The following is a 22793-nucleotide window of genomic DNA, read 5'->3' on the forward strand; positions in this document are numbered from 1 at the left end:
TCTCAGCCACCTCCTGTATAGTCCTCCTACCCCGGGCAACCTCCTCCTCCAGACAATCTGCCCATCTCCTCCCTCAGCCACCCCCCTGTGGTCCTTTTCCCTGGCCACCTCACCTGACATCCACCTCATGTCCAGGCCCCTGTGCATGGCTAGAGCTGATCTACCTTGGGGTTCCCCCAGGACCCCCCACCTGCAGCCTTGAGGAGCAAGTGACAACCTCAGCACTGCAGCTTTTAAAACTCCTGAATCCAAGTTTTATTACTGTGTAGGAGAAGAGGAATCACTCACAATATATTGTTCCAAAAGAAATACATTCAACAGCATTTACAGTGGAATGACATTAAAATCCTCTGGGAGTGGAACAGAAAGACCAGGAGATGGTGCTCTGGTTAAGTGCTGCTGCTAGATGACCTCTGGAGGACAAATTCTTAAAATTAGCCTAAAAACCAGGGGATTTGTTTTGGGGGGTGCTCCTCATGCTCCCCCCCCAGCTCCACTAAGCTGTGCAGGGTCTGTGATGGTGATTTCTAGGCAGATGCAGCAATGGGGGGTTGATCAGAGAGGACTTCCCAAGGCCCTAGAGCCCAGCAGGACTGCCTGAACTTCCTGAGCTGCTCCCCACTCTCCTCTGCTGTGGGAACGCTCGGATCCTGCTTTGGGAACAGCCCAGGTCGGAGCTCCTCAGCTCTCCAAGCTCTTGGCCAACACTTGCATTGACAAAGCCAACAGGGAAAATAAGGCATTTGGAAGAGCTCCATTTCTATTCCATTTTACAAAACCAACTCAGGCCTCGAGTGGAACAACCTCCCCCTGGGCAGCTCTGGCTGCCACCACAAACCAAGGTGGTTTCGTGCAGAGCGTCCTCTGCTCTCCCAGGGAGGTGACAGACCTTCATGCCCTGGGGCTGGGACACCCAGCAGCTCCCTGCAGGCTGCAACCAACCTCTAGTACTGAAGTTTGAATCCTCAAGAGCTGCAGCAGCTTTACTGAGCTACAGGCAAACAGCTCGGAATGGTCTGGGAGGAAGCAACAGGTCAGGCTGTAACACCCAGAGGGGTGGGAAGCAGCTGGGAGCACCTTCCTCCCGACCACAGGGGATACCAAGTGCTGCCCCTCAGACCCCAACCACTTTGTTTCTAGAAGGGAATGTCTTTCTATCACCTCCTGAATGCAGCCCCATCCAGCTTGGGAGCAGAATGTTGCTTCTCTACTCTGGGAATGACTCCATCACCATCACCCCTGCCCCGTCTCTGCGACAAGCCCAGGGAAATCGTGCTACAAAAACTCAGACACTTCTGTCTTCATTATTTTTCATCTATTGTGTACCATAGAAATTTAAGCAAAATAATTTCATATATATATTATATTATATATATATATATAACTTAGAAGCAAATAAATAAGATTAAAGGGTACATTGGAATCAGTGGGTGTTGCCACTCCAAGAGCCACTCACTACTGTTCCCATACGAGGTCTATGTTCTGTACACGTAGGTTTGCTGTAAAGAGCAGGTGTGGAGGTACTGGAAGAGAAGCCAACCAGGAGAAGACAAATGGTTAAGGAACCTGATGGCATAAGTGTCCCATGTGCAGCCTGGGTATTCCAGTTACCATTGCCTCCAAGTTCATTATTGCTAAATATCTTCCGACGTGGGTGTGACGCTCTGGTGACCCCGGGCAGCAGCCAGTGTGATATGATGAAGACTTGCAGAAGAAGACATCAAAGATGAGATCCAACGGGGCAAACACACGTGTCTAGGTCTCCCTGATGCTCTCTGGCCCAACAGATCCCATCTCTGGGGTTCTGCCACTCTGCTCCTCCCCTTGGGTCCTGGGGCTGGTGGTACTTGCCGGTGTGTCGGGTGGCCCAGCCCCGCTCGCTCCCGGTCCTTGCTGACCACGGGCAGGACTTGCTCTGCTCCTCAGGTGGGCCCAGGGCTGCAGCAAGGACGTGGCACCCAGGAGGGGCGAGTGGGGGGCTGCCCCATCCCCATGCTCAGGCTGCTTCAGTGGTGGCCTGAACCTGGGGGAAACCAGCCACGAGGGAGCTGCCCTCAGCTCAGCCCGTGACCCCTCGGGTCTGAGGCTGTGGACCAGACCTGTCTGACCCAGTAGGGAAGACACATGGATGGGAGAGCCAGGAGCAAGGCTGCATCCAGGGAGGCTCCAGCCCAGCTGGACCAAGCTCCAGGCTCCTGCCAGCAGTGGGATGGAGTGGGAGAGAGTTGGTATGTGGAGCCTGGAGCATTGCTGGTCTCCAAACCTCTTGGCTCTGCCCCTGCCAGGTGTTCTGACCTTGGCCAGGCCGTGTCCCCCTTCGGATGGAGTTGCAGGAAAACCAAACCTTGCTCAAATCACTCTCACAACACATCAGTCCTAGGCCTTGACTGAGCACAGCAGACTGAGGGGATTCTGCTCAAATGCTTCTTTGGGGGGAAAAAAAAAAAAAGACTAAAAAAAAAGGAAAAAGTTCACCAGCTGAAATATCCTAATTGGTGTTACTGGGATGACCGGGCACTGCAGGAACCACCAAGAGCCTCCAGGGTTAAGTGCCATGTCCCCTGGAGACAGTTCCCTGCGCAGGACGCAGGGCTGTTCGTGTCCATCTCTGCAGGAACCTGAACCAGGAGCAGGTCGGGTTGTTTGTTTTTTAAAAAAAAAAGTCATTTCATAATGTCCACACACAAATGGGGGGGGAGGAAAAGAAAACGTGAAAGAAAAGAGCTGAGACAAGCACACGGCATCCCCACAAGGCCAGCATCTTTGGAAGTTGACATCTCAGCTGGCAAAGCTGAGGTGCTGAAAGGTTCAGGCAGCAACTCCTGACAGCAAGAAAAATTCCAGGCTCCACCAGCGCCGGAGCCGCGTGTCCCTGCTCCCTGCGCCTCGCTGGAAAAGCCACCGTTTGAAAACAAAACAAAAAAAAAAAACAAAACCAAACCAAAACTATTTATTAGTGCGTAAAAAAAATAGGTTTGGGGTCCCTGCTCTGAGCCGCTTCCCGGGTTTCTGCAGGTGCTGCCTCTGCGGGTTCGCAGCGCTCGAGCTGGGGTGTCCCCGCTTGTCCCTCCGCCCGTCCCGGGGACGCGGGGTGTCCCCCCGGCGCCAGGAGGGGTTCAGAAGATGTCGGGGCACGTGGTCCAGTCCTGCTTCTCCTTGGCCTCCCAGTAGCCACCCTTGTAGACACAGATCAGCTCCCCGGTCACCGCGTCCACCTGGCGCTCGAACCACAGCGGGATGTAGCCTTCGTAGTCCTTGCCTGTCCCGAGAAACACGGGATGAGGGCGGCTCCTCCCCACGCTGCCCGGCCCCCCCGGGGTCCCTCCTTCAGCCCCCGAGCCCAGCGGGGATCCCTTCCCCACGCCCCCCACCCGGTCCCTGCCCCCCAGCAGCCCGGAGCTTCTCACCCTCCTCCAGGGCTTCCACGGCCTCGGCCTCCCTCCTGCGCCGCACGGCCCGTTGCTTCTCCTCCAGCCGCTGCTTCTCCGCGTTGGCCTCGTCCCAGCGGCCGCTCTCCATCAGGCGCTGGTCGGGGCGCAGCCGGCTGTCCGTGGGGGCCACCCGCTCCTCGGGCTCGTTCAGGGTGAGGGCCAGCTCGGAGAAGAAGTACATGTTCTCGGCGTTCTCCCTGCGGCCACAGAGCTCTGCTCAGCCAGGTGCGGGCGGTGCCTGCCCCCAGCACAGCTCCCTGGCTCTGCACGTCCTTCCGTCTCGCCCCAGCCCCACCGATGCAGCTCCGTGGCCCCACACCAGTGGTGTGGGGGTCCTCTGGGGAGCCCTGCCCCCCCACCCTCCACGTGGAGATGCCCACGGGACCACCAAGCACCCCGAGGACTCACGGGAGGGGGTACTTCTTCCACAGGACCTTTGGAGTCAAGGTCTGGTAGACAGTTTTCTGCTTGCCCTCCGTGCTGCTGCTGCCGTGGCTGCTCTGCACTATCTTGGAACATTCCATCTTCTCATCCCACGTGCCAGACATGACGTAGTGGGCTTTCCCATCGGCGTCACTCACCACCCCGGTCACCTGGCAGAAGGAGATGGCTCTGGTGGGGTTTGGAAGTGCCCAAAGGATGGGGAGAGGCATGGGGGGCAGAACACCCTCCAGATGCTCCCACCAGAGCAGCTGGACCGGCTCTGCCTGTCCCTGGGGAGAGTCCATGGGGAGTGTGGGCCCATCCTGACCATGCAAGGGTCCCCAGCCCACCAAACCCTGCCCAGGTCTCAGTGATGCAGCTCCAGCACATGGAGAGCTGAAACAGGGTCTCTGCTTGGACACAGCTGGTTCCCCCCCAGCCCTCCATGGTGACCCACAGCAGAGGTGCCAGCACAGCAGCTCCCTGGCCCCAGACTGGGGCTCATCCTGTGTGCCAGGACCCCAGGAGCCCAGCTGAGGGGTAGGACCCGGGTCTCCCCCCGTGCCAGGCTGCCAGAAGGAGCAGGGAGGTACCTGGATACCCACCTTTCGGGGGACATCTCTGGAGAAGTAGCTGTAGGGGGTAAATTTCAGCTGGCATTTATCTTTTGACTTATGGTTAACAATCTCTATTTCACCAGACTAGATGAAAGACACAGAACCACAGAGAGTGAGAGACTTGGCAAGGAGACAAATCAGGTGTTAGTCATAGGTACAAATCAGCACCAGCCCCACAGCTCACCAGCAGCATCACCACCCTGTCCCACCGAGCTGCTGGCCTTGGGAAGAGCCATTATGAGCCTTCAGGAAGACCCTCCCCATCCCTAGGGAAGCAGACCTTCCCATCATGGCACAAGTATGGTGAGGACACCAGGAAATGCCCTTCCACCCCCCATGCCCTTCCCTGGAGCCAGGCCAGGCTGAGCAGGACCCACCACCTGTAGCCACTGACCTGGTCAATCCAGAGCTTGCCCACGATGATGTTGTGAACAGTGGAGGTGACTTTCCTCCAGACATAGTGATTGCCACTGGAGTGGAACTCGAGGTGGATGGCACCTGGGGAGGGAGGGGTGCCCTGAGCTCAGACACTGACACCTGGGCCTTGTGCTCGTCCCCAGAGACCACCTGCCCCCCCTACTTGCCCCTGCCACCAACAGCTTCCAACCAGAGCTTCATCCCTCACTTTGCTGCACACTCCATGGTCTGCTGTAGCACGGGAGCTGCAGCACCTACAGGGCCTGCTGCCCTCTTCCCACCCCCCCTAAAAGCACTGATTTAGAAGCGGGTCAGAAACGTGCTGCTTGGCTGAGACCAGCCAGGCACCAGCCCAGGGACAGGCAGAAGACAACTAACACCTTGCCTGGAGGCAGCTCACTGCATCTGGCTGCCAGGGAGAGGGTTGAACCAGGCAGCAACCTGCTCACCTCTAAATATCATGGAAGGAGAAATCAACTCATGGGCAAGCAGAACATTCCCCAGGCCCATCCCAAGGGAGCACAGGCTCCCGTTGCAGCTGGTGGAATTCCCATTTCCAGGGCAGATGAGTTACTGTGGGACTGTCTGTGCTCAGGGGAACAAATCTGGGCTCCTACGTTGCTCAGGGTGGAATCCACTAAGCCAACAGCAACTGGCAGTTACTGTCACCTCTTGTTACACTTTGAGTGGGCCAGGCTCATTTTATGGTACCAATATAAGGACCCAGAGAGAGGGTCTTTAGGACTGTGAGGGATCCAGGGGAGTACAACAGAGGGGGGTCAGGATTCCCCCCATTTGCTGCCATACTCTATAAGAGCCATAAAGGCCCTTTTTTCCCTGCTCCCTTCTTCCTTGCTGGCTTCTGTGCTGGGAGGTCTTGGAGAGATGCTCCTGCTTTTCCACCAGCCTGCCAAAATCCACATCCATTGGGTGCTGGGCAGAGCCACGGACACCCACTCCAAGCACGTCCTGCTGCAAAGGGACCCTCAGACCCTGATCCCTGGGACTGGGTTTAGCACGTGTCTGTGCACACTGTACACACTGTTCCTCATCCTGTGTTCATGCCCCTTCCCTGCTCCAACCTTTCAGTCTCTCTTCCTTATTCCCCTTTTACTTTCCCTTGGGAGAGTGGGGAGGAGTAACACAGAGCACTTCTGTCCTCTGGTTTGTGGCTCACCCTGAGCACTAAACTGAGGCACTCTTGGGTGTTGCAGGAGCAGCACAGGAAGCAAAAGCCCCAACCCCCTCAGCACAAGTCACCTACCCAGCGGCATGATGGAGAGGTATTTGCCCCTGAACTTGCTGGCAATGGTGATTTCCTGCCACAACGTCCATCCTCGCTTGGAGTAGACGTGATGGGCGGCTGCTGGGGGGTGGTGGCTCACCTGGAGGAGAGGAAAAACAGCCCATAAGGTCCCAGCCACCAGCACCAGAGCCCTGGCGAGCGCTCAACCATCGCAGCGTGACTCCCAGGAGAGGTGACCCCCCCCAGTCTTGTCCTGAGCACTGGGGTGACAACTATGAGGTGGCCCAGCAGCACGTGGAGATGCACTGAGGTCCTGCCAGGACTTTCTAAGGCTGATTAGGAAAGCATTATCCACAAAATCTTCTCTTGAGCAACCACGGTTGTGAGATGATGCTGTCCTGTGAGCACGGGACACGGTGCTGCTCTGCAGGGACCCTGGTTGAGAAACAGGGATGTGGTGACACCCAGCCCAGATTCCCAGTAATGCCAGTGCAATGGTACCTCTGCCACCAGCAGTGGCTCCCACTGCTCTGCCTAGGAACCCCACAGGGATATGGGTCCCCAAGTCATCTGAGACACAGGGACCTGCCCAGCCAAGACACCAGCTTTGCCCCTGGGCTGGGAAAGCAGAATCATTCACTCCTTCGTGGGGATGACTTGGAAAAGGACAGTGCTCCCCACACTGGGAAACTGCCCAACACCAAGGTGGGAGCAGGACACTCCAGGTCGAGGAGATGGGAGGGTCTCTCCTAACCCACCCACCAGCACTGGGAAACCACCAACCCCTGGGTCCTGACGGCCACACCACCGGGTTCAGAGATGATCTGCACCAATGTCATGCCAGGCTGAGCACCCCGAGCTGCAGGATTACACACATGAGCAGAGCACAAACCTCTCCATTAAATCCCACTGTCACTGGCAGGAGAAAATCCTATTTGGATAACTGGATTTCAGGCACAGGATGGATTATCAACCCTTCACTCATCATGTTGGTGGGTTCAGAGGCATCTGCAGCATCCATGGGAAATTAGAGCAGTGGGAACAGCATCCATCTGTCCATCCCATGCTGCCCATCCCAACCACAGCACCAGGGCAAAAGGCTCTGCTGCCCAACATGCCCTTTGAGATGGCTCCAGGAGGGAGGTTTAGAGGCTCCGTTCATGGATCAAAGGCTCTGAGTTATGACAAACCTAACTCTGATGAGCCTTGTGTGCTGTGCTGGTGAGGGATGGACATTGGGACCAGGCAGGAGGCTGCACCCAAGCCTTGAGCCTGACCTGTGGCTCAGCTGACATGGAGATGTCAGAAATACTACCCTTGGGCACAGATGTAGCAAAATCAGGACCAAATGGAAAAAGTAACTCGGGGCAGGTAATTTAATTGGGAGGGGAGACAGGGGTGGAGGAAGGCAGGTGGTGAAAGGGATGGTGAAGGAATGAGGAGAGGGATGGCAAGGTGTGGGGGCCATGGTCAGGGCTGTCCAGCAGTACCTGCCCAGCAGCACTGGTCTTCATCACTGCAGGGTAATTAATAACACACCCCCCCTCCATCCTCACAGCACCTGGGGAAGGGGAGGGGTGCTGCTGGCCCAGGGACAGAGCATCCTGATAATGGTGGCACCATCTTCTGCTTCCTAACACTGGACAGAGCAGGGTGACAGCCCAGGTGCTGGGGCATCAGGGAGGTGTTGCAGAACAGAGACCTTGATTCCTCCTGCTGTGCATGAAGCCAGCTGGGGAATTTGGCTGTGGGGCAGGACAGGGAATCACTGCCAGGTGGGGGTGAAGGTCTGATGAACCTGGGCTCTGCAACATTCCCAGCAACGAGCTGGGGGGCTCCAGGCAGAGCAGAGCAGGCACATTTGGAGCTGCAGCTCATCAGACTCTGGTCAGCAGCATCCTGGCTTGCTGCAGCCCAGGGCACAAGCTCCCAAGACTGGGACAGACCACACAGGCACCACTGGGGACAGTCAGTGGTGGCTGACATGGGACATGCAGCTTTGGATGGTGCAAAGGGACATGCAGAGACACAAATCCTACAGATAATCTACTGAAGGACCTTTTCTACTGTCATTAGCATGGGTTCAAACTTCCAGGAGACCCCACCAAGCCTGTTCACCATCACTGCCCAGAGCAATGCAGCCAAGATGGGATGTGACAGGAGCTGCTGTCCTGCCTCAGGCCAGAGCTTGGCAAGGCCCCCACTGCCATGGAGGGGTTTTGTCCACACCTGTGTGTCCTGTGAGGAGCTGATGGCAGAGCATGGCACCTGCCACAGAGGCTGCTCCAAACCTTGCTACAAATGATCACAACTTGGGAGAAGATGATGATGAGGGACAGAGACAAGCAGAACCACCTCAGGGAGACACGGGCCCCATCCCTGTGTATTCTCAGTGTGCCCCATCCACAGGTCTGACATGTGCTGTGAGTGTCACACAGCACTACCTGCCTGGGTTAGCACCAAGATCCATTTCCCACACAGTGTCCCCCAAAAATCCCACAGGGATCAGGGGCACAGACTGCTGAACAGTCCTGCAGGTCCTGGACCTGCATTGGTCTCCACAGAGTGATGGAGATTTGTGATTTTCAGAGAATCACAGAATGGTTTGGGTTGGAAGGGACCTTAAAGGCCATCCAGTTCCACCCCCCTGCATGGGCAGGGACACCTCCCACCAGCCCAGGTTGCTCCAAGCCCCATCCAACCTGCCCTTCAACACTGCCAGGGATGGGGCAGCCACAGCTTCCCTGGGCAACCTGGGCCAGGCTCTCACCACCCTCCAGGGAAGAATTTCTTCCTAAGGTGCAATCTAAACCTCCCCTCTTTCTGCTTAAACCCCTCCCCCTCATCCCATCCCTCCCTGCCCTTGTCCCAAGCCCCTCCCCAGCTTTCCTGGAGCCCCTTCAGGCACTGGAAGCTGCTCTAAGGTCTCCCTGGAGCCTTCTCTTCTCCAGGCTGAACACCCCAACTCTCCCAGCCTGGCTCCAGAGCAGAGCTGCTCCAGTCCTCCCATCATCTCTGTGGCCTCCTCTGGACTCTCTCCAACAGCTCCACGTCCTTCCTGTGTTGGGGACCCCAGCACTGGCCCCAGCCCTGCAGGGGGTCTCAGCAGAGCAGAGGGTGAGGATTTTCTCTGACACTTCTCAACACTGGAAGCTGTGACGGTCGCTCTGCCCCCAGGATGGCACAGCCACCTCCTGGAGAACAGGAAGCTCTCACCAATGTGATGTCCTGCCTGCAAGGGTTGACAAATGGCTCCGTCCCTCCCCTGGAATCCAGGGCAGACCAGCCAAGTGTGCTAAATATTTAACCGTCAATTTTCATCACAGATAGCAATTCATTAAGTGCTCCAGGATTTTAATTAAGCCCTGCTGTTTGACCAACGCGTGCCAGATGCGCCCTGTGCTTCCAGCCTGGGGCTGCCAGAGCTTCTCAGGTTGCCCCCAAGCTCTGGAACTACAAATTTTCGGTCAAACAAAAAAGAAATGAGGTCCTGAGACACACTCCAGACCAAAGACACCCTGAAACAGGGAGGAACCTGGCCAGAGCTTGTGGGCACCACTGACATGGCTGGAAGGGAGCTTGGTGAGGAGAGCTTCTCCCTTTCTGCTCAAGTGTTGGGATGTGAGAGCAACCCCAGCCCCGGGCAGGCTGCCAGGAGACCCAGCAGGGGACAGACACCTTCCTCCTCCCCTTCTTCCCCACCTCCTGCTCTGCAGTGCTGGCACAGCCACACTGTCCTCCTGCTTCTGAAAAATGGCTCAGGCTGTGCCTGCTCCTGCCAACACCACCAGCAACCTGCTGGCTGGCTGGGCCAGGAGCAAGGCCCGGCACGAGGAGACGCTGGGTGTCCTTTGGAGAAGGGCTGGACAGGAGCCCCTTGGTAGCCCCCAGCTCACCTGCTCACACAGGGAACGGAAACCAAGCTCCTCCAGCCGGTCCAGCTCGTAGGTTTCCCCCAGGAGGGGGTTGAAGGGCTTCGCGGTGCGATGGACGGTGGTTGAGTACGAAGAGACCGAGAAGGCGGCGACGAAGCACATCTGCTCCGTGGAGCTCTCGCACTTGACCGCTTTGTCCAGCAGCTCGTGGTACTCCAGGTCCTCTGTCAGCCTCTGCAGCATGGAGAGTGGCTCGTTGAAGTTTACCTGGAGGGAAACAAGGATGGGTGGCAAAGCAGGAGGCACCGAGCGGGGCCCCTCGCCTTCCTCCCCCAGCACCAGCATCCCGCCCCTGTGGCTCCCCAGGCACCACGGGATGGGCTCCCAGAGGCAGGGATCCAGGGCAGATGGAAACTGCATCCAACTGAGGCCACGGCCCTGCAGAGAAGTTCTGGGCATGGGGCTGGATGTGCCAAGGCAGGCTGCCTGCACCTGCCTGCTCCCTGCCTGCACCTGCCTCTGCAGCATCACACAGAAGTTACATCAAGGCAAGCAACGCATGCCCAGTCACGCTCCCTGAACTTGTACCACCAAAGCTTGATGGCTTTGAAGTCCCAGCTGAGAATATGTGTGCCTGGGAGCGAGCAGCCCCATGAGCTAACCAGATATGGTCCCAGGTGTCACTTCACTCTGGTGATGGAGCACCAGTGGCCTCCACAATGAGCCTCAGCAGCAAGACCAGCTCCCTCCTGCCTCCCCACCAGCATCCCACTGGCCACGAGCAAGGTGACACGAGGCAGGGATGTCCTGCTCCCTGGGCTGTCCTCTGTCCCCCCTTTCAGGAAACCTTGAAAAGCTCCATTTTGGGGTGTCCCTGCTCCTGGGACTGCTATGGCAGCACCCAAACTGCTCCTGCAGTGGTGGCAGTGATGCTTCAAGGGGCAGAGAGAGGGGACACTCTGTCTTGGGAGAGGCCAAATGGGTCATATTTGCACCCACCAATTTATTCACCCTCCTCTTTACTAGAGAACTTTGCCAGGTTGGACAGGCTGCCACCATCTCTGGGCAAAAACCACAGGACTGACTTTACCCCTGCTCATGGCAGGGGGGCTGGGACTAGAGGATCTTTAAGGTCCCTTCCAACCTTAATGATTCTATGATTTAGCAGTATTTTTTGTTCCGAAAATAATTAAAACTTGAAAGTCACCAAAAAGAAGAGACATTTGCTTCAGAAGGCTTTCTGCCTCAAACCCACAGGAAACTCATCTCTTACTTTCAGTTCAGAGCAAAGAAACCTACGTCAGAAGGAGCAGAGGGTTGAAGGGTGGAAGAACCGTTCCCATAAGCCAAGTTACACATCTCACGCTACAGAAAACAAACCCCAGATGGTTCCACTCTGGGATTTAAGCAGCAGGGATCTTACAGCACGTGAGGAGGAGCAAGCTGCTTAGACAGGGCAGCATCACAGCCAGACAAAACAGCAAATGTTTTTGGAGAGATGCAGATGACACGAGAACAGCAGCTCCAGCCTCGGCACCGGCACCGCTCGGGTCACGGCAAAAACCCTTCCCCTGGGGAAGGTGGTTGTTACCCAAAATGCAAAATTTCTAAAGCTGTTTTCTTCCTTTTCAGTGCTTCAGGTTTGTTTGTTCAGGGGGAAAATGAAGGAGTGGTTTCTCAGTCCGTCACATTCCCTGGGAAGGGGATGAGGTCTGGGAATGCTTTCCATTTGCCAAGAATCGGGCATAAGGCGTGGAAGGAGAAACCCCCATCCCTCGGTGCACACCATGGGCCCACCAGTGGTTTGTGCTATAAAATCACCTCGTTTCCAACAGCCCCCTCAAGCTGGCTGCCCTGCTTCCTCCTCCTCAGCTCCATTTACCACAATGTCAGCCCAGAAGCCCTTGCTCAGCAGCTCCACCTCGAGACACGGAGCCACCAGCTTCTCCTGCACTCCAAGCATGTTGATTATTGCAAGAGAACTTCAATGGCTGTGGAAAGGAGATGGAATTGCCTCCTGTGGCTGCTCGTCCTTGGGGTGGATCACCCAAGAGATTCTAGGGGTGAATCTCCTTGCCCTGAATACAAGAAGGTCACGGGGCTGTTGGAGCAGGTCCAGAGAAGGCCACAAAAAATAATGGGAGGGCTGGAGCAGCTCTGCTCTGGAGCCAGGCTGGGAGAGTTGGGGTGTTCAGCCTGGAGAAGAGAAGGCTCCAGGGAGACCTTAGAGCACCTTCCAGTGCCTGAAGGGGCTCCAGGAAAGCTGGGGAGGGGCTTGGGACAAGGGCAGGGAGTGATACAAGATGCAATGATCCTAAACTAGAGCAGGGTCAATTTAGATCAGAGATTAGGAAGAAGTTCTTTACAAAGAGGGTTGTGAGACACTGGCCCAGGTTGCCCAGAGAGATGATCCTTGGAGACATTTAAGGTCAGGCTTGATGGGGCTCTGAGGAACCTGATCTAGCTAAAGATGTCCTTGCTGACTGCAGGGGGTTGGACTAGATGACCTTGAAAGGTCCCTTCAAACCCCACACATTCTAAATCTCCATGAGCCTGCGGCGTGTGAAGCATCTCCCCGCCTCCACATCTGCACAGACACCAGGAGAGAGGAGCTGCCAGTGAGCAGCCAGTGCTGGGCTGGGCCCTTCGTTCCAGCCCGTGGCCCTGTTGGACAGTTGAGAGACAGCAGCTCTGGGAAACCAGATCTGCAGGCCCCAGGGAAGGATGGAGCAATTACACCCCCCGCGCCGGCACCGGGGCTGCTCTGCAAGCAGAACATACTGCTCTCTGCTTTGGACTCAGCTTTAGCAGCTCCTGGTATGATCTGACTGATAGGGAAGGTATAAATTTCCACTCTCCAGGCACCAGCAGCTGCTGGTATTTCACGTCCTCAGCTCATTTCTGAATCCATCAGGCCTTTATCAGATGTTGATGGTGCTGCAGAAATGGCAACGGGCAGCGCTGGGCTGTGGGTCTCGGCTGGAAACAGCAGCAGGAAGAGACAAGCTCGCCTCTTACTCAGAGAGAGGAAACAATCTGCTCAGCATCTGAGCCCTGTCACATGCTCTTTCCCCCTTACCCAGCAGAGAAAAGACCCTGGCCACCCCAGGTGGCCCAAAGGCCAAGGGTATCCTGGCTTGTGTCAGGAATGGTGTGGCCAGCAGGAGCAGGGAGGTGATTCTCCCCTGTGCTCAGCTCTGGGGGGGTCTCACCTCCAGTCCTGGGGGCAGCTCTGGGCCCCTCACTGCAGGAAGGACCTGGAGGTGCTGGAGCAGGTCCAGGGGAGACAACGAGGCTGGGGAAGGGACCAGAGGGAAAGTCTTACAGGGAGAGGCTGAGGGAGCTGGGGTTGTTTAGCCTGGAGAAGAGGAGACTCAGGGGGAACCTTCTCACTCTCTACAACCACCTGAAGGGAGGTTGTGGTCAGGTGGGGTCGGGCTTTTCTTCCAGGCAACCAGTGACAGGATGAGAGGGCCTGGCCTGAAGCTGCTCCAGGAGAGGTTGATCACACATTGGAATGGGCTGCCCAGGGCAGTGGTGGAGGCACCATCCCTGGAGGTATTCAAGAAAAGGCTGGAGGTGGCACTTGGTGCCATGGTCTGGAGATGTGGTGGTGTTGGTCATAGGCTGGACTTGATGATCTTGAAGGTCTTTTCCAGCCTTGGTGGTTCTGTGATATGGCTGCAGGGCTGTGGTTCATGCTTTTTGCTGGGCTACTTCCACCCCAGCCAGTGCCACAATGACCCCCCAGCTGCTTTACACCTCTCCCAAGCCAGGGCTTCATGGGCTGACACGCAGTCCCATCCATGCCATGTACTGGGCTGGTGAAGACCTGCTAGAGAGCCAGCAGCCTGGAAAGGGCTGGTCTGCTCTGAAAAAAAAGGGCTGTGGTTTTGGGGGAGGTTTGGTGTGGGCAGCATTTTGTCTGGGTGCACGAGGCACGGGGCGGGTATTTATCGGCAAGAATGAAATGCACGTCCCATTAAGCCATGTGAGGGAGGCTCCTCCAGACAGCCCCACCAGCAAACCCTCTCCTGACCATTCCAGAAGGCCTCTGCCCCAAGGAGAGAACCCAGCAGTGCTGTAAATGGTCTCCACCACACCTTCTTCACCACTCTTTGCAAGGAAAACAAAGGAAAACTTCAGGAAGCTCAACCAGGCCAAGTGCAAGGTCAGGGAGTGATGAGGGGAAAGGCTTCCAACTGAAAGAGGGGAAATTGAGATGAGATCTTAGGAAGAAGTTCTTTGCTGTGAGGGTGGGGAGACCCTGGCCCAGGTTGCCCAGAGAAGCTGTGGCTGCCCCTCCCTGGCAGTGTTGAAGGGCAGGTTGGATGGGGCTTGGAGCAGCCTGGGCTGGTGGGAGGTGTCCCTGCCCATGCAGGGGGGTGAGACTGGATGATCTTCATGGTTCCTCCAACCCAAACCAGACAGGGATTCTGTGACACTCAGGGTTCCTGGGGTGAAACACAGCCCTGCCAGGGCCAGTGGGGCTGCCCGTGGGGCTGCCCTCCAAGCACTGTGTCCCCAGGATGCACACTCAGGAAAGAGTGATCAGCAACAAGGTCTCCTCTTCTTCTAGCCCCTGGGTGAGAAAGCTGAATCCTCAGGGATTCAGGGTGTCCTGGTTCTCTCTTTGCCTCGGCACCAGCTGGATTTGCAGAGGACCCTTGGGCAATGTCCCCTCTACCCCAGCTAGCCCCCCAGCCCCCCTGGCTCAGCCCCCAAGTGTCAGCCCTCCAGCCCCCCTGGCTCTCTGCAGGGTGGTTTCCAGGGGCAAACAAACTGCAGGGAAAAATGTAGGGCTTGGAGTCAGCAGAGGACACAGCAGTGCTGCAGAGCAGGGCTGGGGAGAAGCATGAGGTGGTTTCAGAGGGCTCTGCCAGCCCAAAAGCCAGACCCCCAGGACAGGGCTGGCAGCTGGTGACATGCTCCTGACCCACTGTGCTCCCACAGCACAGGGCAGGACCACCTGGAGCTGTAATCCCACCCTCTGCACAGCCAAGAGCTGGTCCCAAACTAAACCCACAGCACCAGCAGCACCCTCTCCACCAGCCCCTGGTGCCTGGGACACGTTGACTTACAGGCATGGGGATCTTGGAGAGCTCTTTTCCAATGCAGTTCTTCATGATGCTCCAGAGGTTAAGGCTGTAGTTGGGTTTGTCTGGGATGCGAGTTCGTCTCCTTTTCTTTGGCAGGAGATCTCTGCAAGTGGACTCATTGTAGCTACTTTGATTTGAGCTTTCAAAGACCTGCAAAAGCAACAGCAGAAATGTAGGTCTAAACCAGACGTGTGCAGCATGACCCAACCAGACCCAGCAGCTCCCAGGAGCAGCAACCACAGCATTGCTGGAACCCTGTTCTCAAGGACATAGGGTGCAGCTGCCCCCCAGCAATGTCCTGCTTCCCCTGGGAGGATGTTCATGTGTTGCTGCAGGACTGCTGACATCTGCTCCCCCCTGTGCCTCACAGGTCAACCAACTGCTCCACCCTGGAGACAGGAGTCCCTCCAACAACCTCCTTGCTCCTCTCCCCGGGTTTCATCCCCCCAGGACCGTCCCTCCTGCCCTGCCCAGCCAACTCACACTGTCCTCCAGGTTCCAGTCCTCAGGGTGGCCCTCACTGGCCCCGCTCAGGTTACTGCCCGAACGCCTGCAGGGGGAGAAAGTACCAACTGGGAAACACAGACAAGGGCAGAGAAGAGGAGAGAAGGGCCAGGGTGGGTGCAGCAGAGCCACCATCACCCAGAGCATCTCCCTGCACCACCCCAGGGCGCTGCCAGGAAGGCAACAGGGTGACAGAGGCTGTGTGCTGCTGTTGGGAGGGGACATTCAGCATGGGGTGTCACAGCCTGGGGGATGAGAGCCTCTGAGTTTGTGTGACCATGGGGCAGATCACAGGTGCCTCCAGCCCAAAAAGACACCCAAGGAGGTGTAAGGGCATACAAAGTACTCCAAGCTCCTGCCCAGGCCCCCCTCGAGTTCCCACAGCAGCTGCTGGGGCAGAGAGCTCAGCTTTGCCTGGCTTGTATCAGCACTACTGTGATTGGCAGGACCAGGGCAGGGATTGTCCCTTATGCTGGGCACTGCTGAGGCCACACCTCAAATCCTGAGGGAGGTTCTGGGCTCCTCACAAGAAGAAGAAGATGGAAGGGATGGAGCATGTCCAGGGAAGGGCAGCAGAGCTGGGGAAGGGGCTGGAGCACCAGTCTGAGCAGGAGCAGCTGAGGGAGCTGGGGGTGTCCAGCCTGGAGACCAGGAGGTGAGGGGAGACCTGCTGGCTCTGCAGCTGCCTGAGAGGAGGTTGGAGCCAGGGGGGTTGGTCTCTGCTCCCAAGGAACAAGTGATAGAACTAGAGGAAACAGCCTCAAGCTGCACCAGGGGAGGTTTAGCTTGGATCTTGGGAACAATTGCTTCATGGAAAGGGTTGTCAGGCTGCCCAGGGTAGGGGTGGAATCACCATCCATGAAGGGATTTCAAAGCCATGTAGATGTGGTGCTGAGGGACATGGGTTGGTGGTGGCCTTGGCAGGGCTGGGGGAAGGGTTGGATCTGATAATCTCAAAGGTCTTTTCCAACCAAAACAATTCTATGATTCTACCACAGTACAGACTTGATGTCTGCCCTTGCCCACCTGTATCACCACAGCTGGGACCATCCTCAGCCTCGCTGGCTGCAGGAGCAGGCAGAGCAGGGTCAGCCTGTGTGCTGGGGATGTGGGGCAGAGCAGCCCCACGGGAGGGGACAGCACCATGCCAGGCAGACCCTCCCTCCCCTGCTCTTCCCCTGCTCACAGCAGGTTTTGGCATCATGCAAGGTGTGGCCCTGGGGTGGGAGCTCCTACCTGTGGTGCTTGGGGTCTGCGGTTACAGTGATGAAAGCTGGTGCATCCTCCATGGCATCGAAATACTCCGTCTCTTCATCTTCATCACTGGCCTCTCCCTTGGCAGACTGCACACTCCCTGCGGGCACAAAGGCTGTGAGATGCTGGGGTGCTGCTGGGCCCCTCTCTGAGCACCCCAGAGCCCACCCTCCTCCTGCTGTGTCCCCTCCAGCACTGGCTGCCTTGACGGTTTGTCCCCCTGCTCTCCAGCCCACTCCATGACAAGAGGAGGCTGAACCACTTTCCAGCTCCTAAAGGAAGTGCCCGGGCAGCAGACGCCCTGCTCCCCAGCCCAGGCACACAAGGCTTCCCTGCTGTGCTGGGGACCTCCTCCAAAAAAGCCACCAGGCTGCCTGAGCCAGACACACTCAGGGCTCTGTCCAAAGCCCAGCACTGCCCCATCTGCTGGGAAACCCCGTCTGGATTCAGGCAGAAAAGACCAATCATGTTCCAGGTGATGCTAAAAGAGACTTCCCAGCTTGCAGGTTTTCCAGCTCTGCACTTTGTAAACATCCCTCTCCTCTGCTGGGAGAGATCACTACGAAACCAGGAGCAGAGAATCACAGTGATGTCTGAGACCCACCACAGCTCCTCAGCTCCTGCTCCTCCCCAGGCACAGCCTCACTGCCCTGTCCCAAACCCACCGCTCCAGCTCCACCAGCAACGGGCATCCCACGGGCACCAAGCTGCCGAGGCCACCTGGAGGGACCAGGACAGCCACCATCCAGCTCAGCAGCTCACACAGCTTCCAGGAAGGGTTCAGCAGGCTCTTTTCCTGCAGTGTTCCTACGCTGCTCCAGCGGAGCAGGGTCACCCCTGTGATGGGGTCCGGAAGGATTCAGGCCTGTCCCTGCAGCCACCTCCCCTGTGCCCTCCCCAGCTGCACCACAGAATCATGGAATCATTGAGGGGAGGAAAAGACCTTTAAGATCATCCAGTCCAGCCATTCCCCCAGCCCTGCCAAGGCCACCCCTGCCCCGTGTCCCTCAGCACCACATCTACATGGCTTAGAAACCCCTCCAGGGATGGGGACTCCCCCCCTGCCCTGGGCAGCCTGGGCCAGGGCCTGACAACCCTTTGGGGAAGAAACTGTCCCCAAGATCCAATCTAAGCCTCCCCTGGTGCAACTAGAGGCTGTTTCCTCAGGAAAACAGAAAGGAGGGCACTGCCTGGCACTGCCATCACCCTTGGGGCACTGCTGTCACCCCCAGCAGCTGGTATTCCCTCCCTTGAGTCTAGAAAGCCTTTCAAAATAAGACAAGGCACTACTTGCCATTTTTGGCTACCAGGCTGTAAGGAATGTCTCCGGCAGGGAAGGAGACTTGGAACCAAGGTGCAAAGCTGTTTCATCACCCAGGAGCTGCTGCGAATGGCAGACAAACCCAAGCCAGGCAACCACCCTCCTGCACGGCTGGGAAACTCAGGAGGGCCCTGGGCTTCCTCCCAGAGGTGTGCCCGCCTGCAAGGGGGAAGGTCACCAGAACAGTCTGGAGCACCACGATGGAGCTGGGGACGCACCCATGTCTTGAGAACATCCCCCAGCACGGAGCCGCAGGACAATGAAGCACAACGAACGGGACCCATTACATTAACGGGATCCACGACCAAAACTCCCGGGCACCCCAGCATTCCCAGCCCTGCTGAGTCGCCGGGAACGCCCGGGCAGGTCCCCCCGGCTCACCCTTGGGGGCGGCGGCGGCGCTGGGCAGGCCGGGCGCCCCGCGGCAGGCGCGCTCCAAGCTGTTGTGCTGCTTGGCCAACTGCTCGATGGTCTCCTCCAGCCGCAGCCGCTGCTCCCGCTCATGCTGCAGTGCCCGCTGCCATTTCCGGCCGTGAGCTTCGGCCAGGTCCAGGAAATCCCGGCAAGCCTGGAAGGGAGGAAGGGACACGTCAGCGCCCGGCGCGGCCCCGGCAGCCCCGGAGCTGGTCACAGGGTCGGCACTGGCACAAGGTGACTCTGTCACTGAGGCCCCACCACTTCCCCTCCTCCTCTCCCAGGACCTTGGTTTCATGAGATGCAACCACAGAATCACCAAGGCTGGAAAAGACCTTCAAGATCATCCAGTCCAGCCCATGACCAACACCACCATATCTCCAGACCATGGCACCAAGTGCCACCTCCAGCCTGTCCTTGAACACCTCCAGGTGCCTCCACCACCTCCCTGGGCTGCCCATCCCAATGTCTGATCACCCTCTCCACAAGGAAGTGCTTCCTGATATCCAACCTAAACCTCCCCTGGAGCAGCTTCAGGCCAGGCCCTCTTGTCTTGCCAGTTGCCTGGGAGTAGATCCCGACCCCCCCTGACCACAACCTCCCTTCAGGCAGTTAAGAGAGTGAGAAGGTCCCCCCTCAGACTCCTTCTTCTCCAGGCTTTGCTCGTCCCAGAGCTTTGTACCTGTGGGGCTAAAACCAGCTCAACTCTGCCCACCCAAACCTGAATCACCTCCACGGAGAGGGCTGCAACAGACAACTGACTTGAAGCCATGAAACCCCACCTCCCCACCATGCCCCTGCCCTGCACCCTGTTCTTGGTCCCCAACCCCATCACCTGTCCCCAGGAGCCCAGGTTGGGCTCACATACACCTCAACCAAGCCCAGCCCTTGGCAGATGCTCCAAGACCCCCAGCAGCCACTTCTATACCCCATCCTGCAGAGGAGAAGCTGGACAATGGTCACCAGCATGACAGTCCCCAAGGTCTGGGGGAGGGGGCTGAAGCCAGGAGTCAGGAAGCCCACACAGCCCAGCAGACAGCCTGGCCTGGCCCACATGACACAGTCACCATGGCCAAAAGCTCCACAACGGGCCTTTTTGCAGGGAACAGGACCCACCAGCTGCAGAGTCAGGCAGGGAAGGGGGGCTCATGGGATGCACCAAGCAGTGCCTTGCAGGATGCAGAAAGTCCCTGTCCCATGCAGTCAGGGACAGCAGGAACACCATGACCAAGGCTCACAGGAGAAGCCCTTGGTGGCATCAGACACCACTGCAGCCCCACAAGCCCCCTGGCATCACTGTGATCACGGGCTGTGGGAAAAGGGGCCAGAGATGTCCCAAATTAGTGTGTTCATCTTGTGGCAGCTTTGGGATAGGAAAACAAGCTGCCTTGGTGCCCTCATCTCCTCCTGGCAATGAGCAGAGGCCAAGGACGAGCCACTCACTTATCTAAGTCACAGCCCAGTCCAGATGCTGAAAGTTTTTTAAAGCCTGGCAGTTTGGAAGTTTTGACAACCCCAGTAACTAATGTGACCTCTGGGACAGGGTCCTGCAGCCAGGTGGTTGTGCCAAAAATAGCTGGAGAAAAAGGTTGGCAGCAGAGTTGTGCCAACACGGCCCAAGGAGGAGACCACATCTGTAGCATAAGGCTGTAGATGAGACTGGAAATCTGACTGTAAATCAGTGCTTTTTTTTGAAGTTCTGGTATTAATTTTGGATCATTTGAAGTTCCTCGAGGGTATCACACCCTAGTGACAATGGGAGTGTTGAAGATGATGAGAGGCAGTTAAAGAGTGTTTGGACAGAGACCCTGGCCCAGGTTGCCCAGGGAAGCTGTGGCTGCCCCATCCCTGGCAGTGTTGAAGGGCAGGTTGGATGGGGCTTGGAGCAGCCTGGGCTGGTGGGAGGTGTCCCTGCCCGTGCAGGGGGGCTGGATCTAGAAGATCTTCAAGGTCCCTTCCAGCCAAACCATTCTATGATGATTCTAGGTGTTGGTTCTAGTTCCTCCCCTCCTCTCCTAATTAACAGCACCATTACCCTACCAGGAGCTCATCAGCCCAGAGAGCAGAAGGAAAGGTCCCTGGGAGAGGTGAGGGGCAGAGCCCTTCACACCTCCTTGGTGCCACGATGGGCAACGTGGCTCTGGCAAGCTCAGAGCACTGCAGCAGGGCTCCATGTTCAGCTCTTCTCTGCTTGCAGGCAGGGAGCTGTCAGGGTCCTGTCCCCCCAGATTCCTCACTGTGCTCCCATCCTACATCCCCCAGCCCCGATGCCTTGGTACCCAACTTTGAGCCAAAGCCTGCTGCCATGAACCTGCCCCCATGCCCTGAGCAGGCAGGCTGGCTGCTCTGACACACTGATGCCTTGTGCTAGGAGGATGAAACCACAAGGGCAAGTAAGGAGATAGCAGCTGTGACCTTCCTGGCCTGCAAAGCTCATTATCTGCTCCAAAGGTTCTGCTCTGCAGGCAAAAATACCCGTTTTGGTGCAGCTCACTGGCACCAAGGATGGAAGTTGCTGGCTGTCCCTGGCTCAGGGGGTGAGCACTTTAAAACTATGAGCTAGGAGATCACCTGTAATTATCCTGCTGCAATTAAACAGGGTATGTAAGGTATAACATTAAATTATGGGAAAAGCAGGTAATTACAGAGGAGCCAGGCAAAGGCAGCAGGTCACTGGGGAGCTGGGAGCTGCAGGATGCAGAGGAGAAATCGTCTCATCAGTCAATGAGAATCAACATCCCGAATTAAAATCCCAGCAGATAAAACCTTGGGCCCTCCTGTCCCAAGGATGCCCAGCTTCACCGAGGATCCACACCCTGTCCCAGAGGGAAATCTGTACCCTTTCATTTCTATGAATGTAAAAAAGCAATGGAGAAGTGGCCACTGACAGCAGACTGCACTGAGAACAGGGAAGTTTTGGGCAGGTGATGGAGATGGTCCTTGCATGGCCTCCAGCCCTCGGAGGCAGCAGGGCCCCCTTGCAGCAGGTCAGGATGATGCATTTTCCTGGCAGCATCCCACAGCTTGTGGGTGTGTGGATAAAGGGGCCAGCTGGGCCATGTGCAGGGTTTATTCCCTGCTTTTGGAAGCCAGCTGGGCCACATTTCTGCAGCATCTTCCTCTGTAAGCCAGACATGGACCCGAGCCACTGCAGTCACCCAGCACCCAGATCGATCCCAGCAAACATCCCCTTTGCAACCTGGTAGAGAAACGACGCCAGGGGTGGCAACAGAACCTCCTGCAAGACACCTCCCCCCAGCCTGGCTTCCCACCTGCAGCTGAGTAATTTCAACTTATTAATTTGGTTTTATACCTCCTCCCGCCAGGCAGCTCCGAGGGATGCTTGCTGGAGGTGAGAGCAGCACAGAACAGGGCTCAGGGTGTATTTCTCCACTGCTGCCTCTGTCAACAGAGCCTGTTCCCAAGCCAAAATGTGCCCCAGACCCCCAGTGCCCCCATGTGTGCCCAGGGTGGCATGGAGCTGGGGGTGAGGAGCTCAGACACCAGCATCTCCCCTGGGGAGGTCGGTATCGCAGGGCAATGACTCCCAGCCCTTATCCCAGGCTCAGCTGTCTGGTTTCACCTCACCCCCATGGCTCACGTTGCCCATGAGGGGCTACGTCTCAGCCAGGTCTCAGCTCCATCCCAGCCCACCACCTGCAGGGAGCCCCAGCCCCTCAGCAGAGGCTGCTCTGGCCACCCCCACCTTTCCCCAGACAAACCAAGACCAGCAGCCACCACATCACAGCCTTTGCTTGCACCTGCTCCAGTTCCAGGGAGGAGCTACGATGACCCTTCCCCAGGACAGACACAGGGGCCTCAAACACGGCCTCAGTCCCACATCCCCAGGGCTGCGTCCCTCCCCAGTGCCAGCAGCTGCCATTAAATGGCCACTGGCTGCTCCCTCTGCTCAAGGACATGACACAATTCCTGGGAAGACCTGCAAAAGCCCAGAGAGCTGAACCTGCCCCATGGACAGACCTTCCTCTTCCAGACAGACAGACCCCTCACAACACGCTATCCCCATCCCCTCCAGGATGGAGTCCCTGGACACACCACACCAGGGCCAGTGTGGCACAGGGGACACACCAGCAAGGCCACCCACAGCTCCCGAGGGAGGCAAATCCAGAAGGAAATGGTTCAGAAGGAGCAGGCAGCTGGGTCTCCTCCTCCAGGCTGGGACAGCTCTGCC

General features: G+C 57.2%; 1 protein-coding gene across 3 annotated transcripts in view; it reads right to left on the reverse strand.

Moving 5' to 3' along the window:
* Nucleotides 1–2928: 2928 nt before the first annotated feature.
* Nucleotides 2929–22793, reverse strand: part of OSBP2 (oxysterol binding protein 2) — a 108271-nt gene continuing 88406 nt past the window's right edge. For all 3 annotated transcript variants that reach the window (XM_051633971.1, XM_051633969.1, XM_051633972.1), the window contains 11 exons: nucleotides 18569–18755; nucleotides 16849–16966; nucleotides 15592–15658; nucleotides 15091–15258; nucleotides 10031–10276; nucleotides 6153–6273; nucleotides 4866–4969; nucleotides 4460–4555; nucleotides 3840–4024; nucleotides 3408–3628; nucleotides 2929–3259 (listed from right to left, as the gene is read on the reverse strand). In XM_051633971.1, the coding sequence (XP_051489931.1) occupies nucleotides 3117–3259; nucleotides 3408–3628; nucleotides 3840–4024; nucleotides 4460–4555; nucleotides 4866–4969; nucleotides 6153–6273; nucleotides 10031–10276; nucleotides 15091–15258; nucleotides 15592–15658; nucleotides 16849–16966; nucleotides 18569–18755 (1656 nt within the window). In that variant the 3' untranslated portion in view covers nucleotides 2929–3116. The remainder of the gene's footprint in view (nucleotides 3260–3407; nucleotides 3629–3839; nucleotides 4025–4459; nucleotides 4556–4865; nucleotides 4970–6152; nucleotides 6274–10030; nucleotides 10277–15090; nucleotides 15259–15591; nucleotides 15659–16848; nucleotides 16967–18568; nucleotides 18756–22793) is intronic.

Source organism: Apus apus, chromosome 16 (genome assembly GCF_020740795.1).
Source record: "Apus apus isolate bApuApu2 chromosome 16, bApuApu2.pri.cur, whole genome shotgun sequence".
Lineage (NCBI taxonomy): Eukaryota > Metazoa > Chordata > Aves > Apodiformes > Apodidae > Apus > Apus apus.